Genomic DNA, 3,640 nt, shown 5'->3' with positions numbered 1-3,640 from the left:
CGTAAAAGGGAAAAGTCTGCCAAGAAATGGGTGAAATAGCAGGAGCGTGGCAGGGTGATGGCGTCGCTCTGGTTTCCCGCGTTAATTCTGCCATGCCGCCCCTGATGCTACGACCGAAAAATTGATTGAAAATATCATATCATGGCTATAATTTTTCCAAGCCACACATTTTAGCAGCTCATAATTTTCATACTCTTAAGCTAATATTCAGTGCCTGATAGGTAAAACTTTATAATACATCCAAAAAATATATATTTGAGAAATAGTGTTCAACAGCCATCCTACATTATTATTTTTTCTTATTCGTCTTTAATTTCCGGACCCAGATTTTGTCAATGTAGCCAATAAGATGAAGAAATTAAAGTAAATATATTATATTTTTCGAGAATGTACTCAGACCCAAATACTCGTTTTCTCTTATAATTATTTTGGCTAACTATAATACTTTCCACCAACTCCAAAAAATCTTTCTCATCTTCTCTGAGATATGAGTTGCCATAAAACACTGAATTCCAATAACTCCAAGATATTGCTTTATTGATTCAAAAGTTATCTGAGTGCTTACACTTGCTTTATAAAATATGCTAGTGTGGTACTTGAGTATGGGACTACGGTAAAATAGTTAAAACACCTATTGGCCAACTTTTATTGGATGAAGTCTTGTTAGCTTCAAATATGTTCAATAGTATAGTAGGTACGAATTCACGATGGTATAATTACTACGCTGGGATACTTTAATGCCATTGCTTATTCGCCATAGCGTAGTTCACCTCATCACTGTTGCCATATGGATATTGTGTGTTATCTGCATGCAAAAGAAAAAGGCCAACATCATCTTCCGAAAGCAAAATGTTATTAATATCTAAATTACTAGAATTAATGGGGATTCTTTTGTTTTGCTGTGCTCAGACGGAGGAAAATAAAGCTTGTCCGATTCTTTTACGTATACTAAATAAGGGTCCAAGTGAGGTTAAACAGGAGAAAATTACATAGTTCTACGTATAGATTCAATAATCTAGAGGTATTATATGTCATTTATAAGGATGTTCAGATTCTTAGAAGGACAAAATATGTAAAATAGGTCCACTTCATCGACTAAGGTAACCGAACACCCCGGCCGTCTGCAGCTGAGAGTGCAGTGGGTCACATTTTTGGCTTTTTTTCCTGCCTTTCCTGCCAGGATGTGGTATAACATCATCCCCAGCTTTGCCATCGTGACTGGGGTGTTGGGTGTACCAGCGCTGTTCATTGCTGGTCTGCACAAATTGGTCTATGGCAATGTAAGTCGCTGTTGTAGTTCTTGATCTTAATTTAGCTTAGAATTTTGCCCTTTTAAAGGTAATTTTCCGTAGGTCAGTGGCAGAATATTACAATTCTGTGGTTCAACTTCCTTCCCATTGCACATCTTCGTGACTAGCATCCACAGATTTGGTAGCCCTTGATTGCACCCTGCAGTTGCAAATCACCTTCATTGTATTTTTCTTCAGCAAAGGTCAGAAGATTTAACACAGTAGAAGAGATACCAGGAACATCAGTGACGTAAATTTTTGTACATACCATCAAAACCCTCCCATGTATTTTGTTTTGGCTTATGGTAAAATAATGATTGTATGCTTATGGGATATGTATGCTTATGGGATATGTAAAGCATCAAATTGTGGTTAGAATGTCATCTGAATATTATTAAAAAAAAAAAAAAATCATTTCAAACTACTGCATGTAGTAGGGCTAAGGGCTGCACTTTAATGGGTCAGATTTCGTATAACATCTTTAGCAGTCTGTCCTTTATTTTCCACCTATATATTATCAACACAAACCATGTTAATATTTAAATTAGTCACATAAGTACATACAGACACTTCCCAGCACCTCTTCCCCTTCCAACTATTTCTGCCTATGTCATTTTGATATTTGCTTCAATATTAGTACTAAAAGCCCATAAACAGAATAAAAGATAATACTGAGGTGTAATATTCAAGATAAATTGCTTAGAAAGAGGTGTTTTTGAAATATCCAGTCACTTTGAATATGAGCTAAAAGTGAGTCTCCCTTTAACAGATTTACCAGCGTGAACTTCAGTACGACTGGCAGCGTGCGATGTTCCTGAGGGATGAGCGGCTGACTGGCAGTGGATACAAGCATGTGGTGAGTGATATAGATATAGTAGTAGAGAGACAGGGAGGGTGCAAAGGTGGCATATGAGAGAGAGAGAGAGTGCAGGTGGCATATGAGAGAAAGAGACAGAGACAGGGAGGGTGCAAAGGTGGCAAGAAAGAGTTAATATGACCTAGCTCGTTGGAAATGGGTGTAACTGTATTTAATCACTGTCCCATGCTCCCTGGGGTGGCTACACAAATGCACTGGTTAGTCTAAAACTCCATAATAATCAAGACGTCATTAAAATAAATTCCAACCTACCATAATCTAATACTCCCTCTCATTATTCCCCTACAGGGTTTGGAAAACATCCCAGATGAAGAGGAGAAGTAACCACGGCGATATATATGTGTATGGCATACATGTGTATGGCATCACTGTATATATAAATTTATCCTCTTAAGTTGTAAACACTTACTATGTTTCTAATAAACTAGGTAATATTACTGTGAATTTATCTTCCTTACCTTGACTTGTGGAGTAAGAGAGTGTTGTATGTGTCTTTAAACTGTATGAAGTCTCACCACCACCACCATCATCACCATCCCTCTGCAGCCTGTAATACAAATTCCTGGATAGAATGAACAGGTGTCCCAGCCAGCTCAAATATACTGCCCAGGGTTTTATCTATCTGCATCTCTACATTGTCCAGCCCTCTGCCATTTCACTCCCCTTCCTCCAACCCACATTCCCCTCTCTCATCTATCCCATCGCTCGGTGGCAGAACAATACATTACTGTACTCTGGCTTAACATCCCTTTCATACCACTTCCATGTGGCTAGCAGCATATCCTAGCACTAATCCCATTACAGATCAACTTTCAAGATAGACAGCAATTTTACACAATAATATGACGCCATAAAACACCCTAATCTATGTTGGGCTTTACACCTCCTCCCCTCTAAATATCTAAATTCTGACTTTTTCCTTGTCAGTTCCCACACCCCAACCTATTGCACTGTGGGTGGCAATGAAGCTATTTCCCAATCCTGCAGAGGACTAGGCAATATCCAAAGCAAGAAAGAACTAGTAAAAACCCCACAGAATCATCAAGAATTTATTTCACATTATGTACAAGTTCTCCTGGATCAAAATGCTAATAAAACAAAGCATTTTTAATTACCAGTATAGTTACTTGTATCAGAAAATTGTGCAGCTGCTTCTTATGTTCATGAAAGCTGAGGATATTGGAAAAGCTGCTATTTGCGTGGCAAATCAGCCATATGTTATGATGTACACAGTCAGGAAAATCAGCATCGTTATCCACAAGCCTGATAACTGTGGGAGGGAAATCTGTGTTGGAGAGTGGGCGGCCTGTTGGCAAATGACAGGGTGAAGTGGGGGTGATTCATTTGTGGAAACCCCTTTCAGGATTAAGGAATATGGCTATAACTGCACAGATAGGTATTTTGATTAAACTGGATAGCAATGTAATGATACATTTTAGTATGTATAATCATTCTGAGTAAGTAAAAGTGTGCT

General features: G+C 38.3%; 1 protein-coding gene across 1 annotated transcript; it reads left to right on the top strand.

Annotated features, from left to right (window-relative positions):
• Positions 1–1,071: 1,071 nt before the first annotated feature.
• Positions 1,072–2,597, top strand: LOC145407171 (NADH dehydrogenase [ubiquinone] 1 alpha subcomplex subunit 1-like). Its single transcript, XM_080278195.1, has 3 exons — positions 1,072–1,280; positions 2,059–2,145; positions 2,455–2,597. Exons 1-3 carry the CDS (start codon positions 1,182–1,184, stop codon positions 2,488–2,490), a joined length of 222 nt encoding a protein of 73 aa, XP_080134321.1. The 5' UTR covers positions 1,072–1,181; the 3' UTR covers positions 2,491–2,597.
• Positions 2,598–3,640: the final 1,043 nt, after the last annotated feature.

Source organism: Coenobita brevimanus, chromosome 72, assembly GCF_032717465.1.
Source record: "Coenobita brevimanus isolate Jiangsu-jjx chromosome 72, ASM3271746v2, whole genome shotgun sequence".
Classification (NCBI taxonomy): Eukaryota; Metazoa; Arthropoda; class Malacostraca; order Decapoda; family Coenobitidae; genus Coenobita; species Coenobita brevimanus.
Note: the sequence above shows the minus strand (reverse complement) of the source record. Positions and strands in the feature narration are given on the sequence as shown.

Bases quoted from the DNA above. Each gene is read 5' to 3' on its own strand.
- LOC145407171 (XM_080278195.1), top strand. From the start codon at position 1,182: ATGTGGTATAACATCATCCCCAGCTTTGCCATCGTGACTGGGGTGTTG. The intron at 1,281-2,058 runs GTAAGTCGCTGT...TCCCTTTAACAG, and splicing joins ACAAATTGGTCTATGGCAAT to ATTTACCAGCGTGAACTTCA. The intron at 2,146-2,454 runs GTGAGTGATATA...ATTCCCCTACAG, and splicing joins GCAGTGGATACAAGCATGTG to GGTTTGGAAAACATCCCAGA.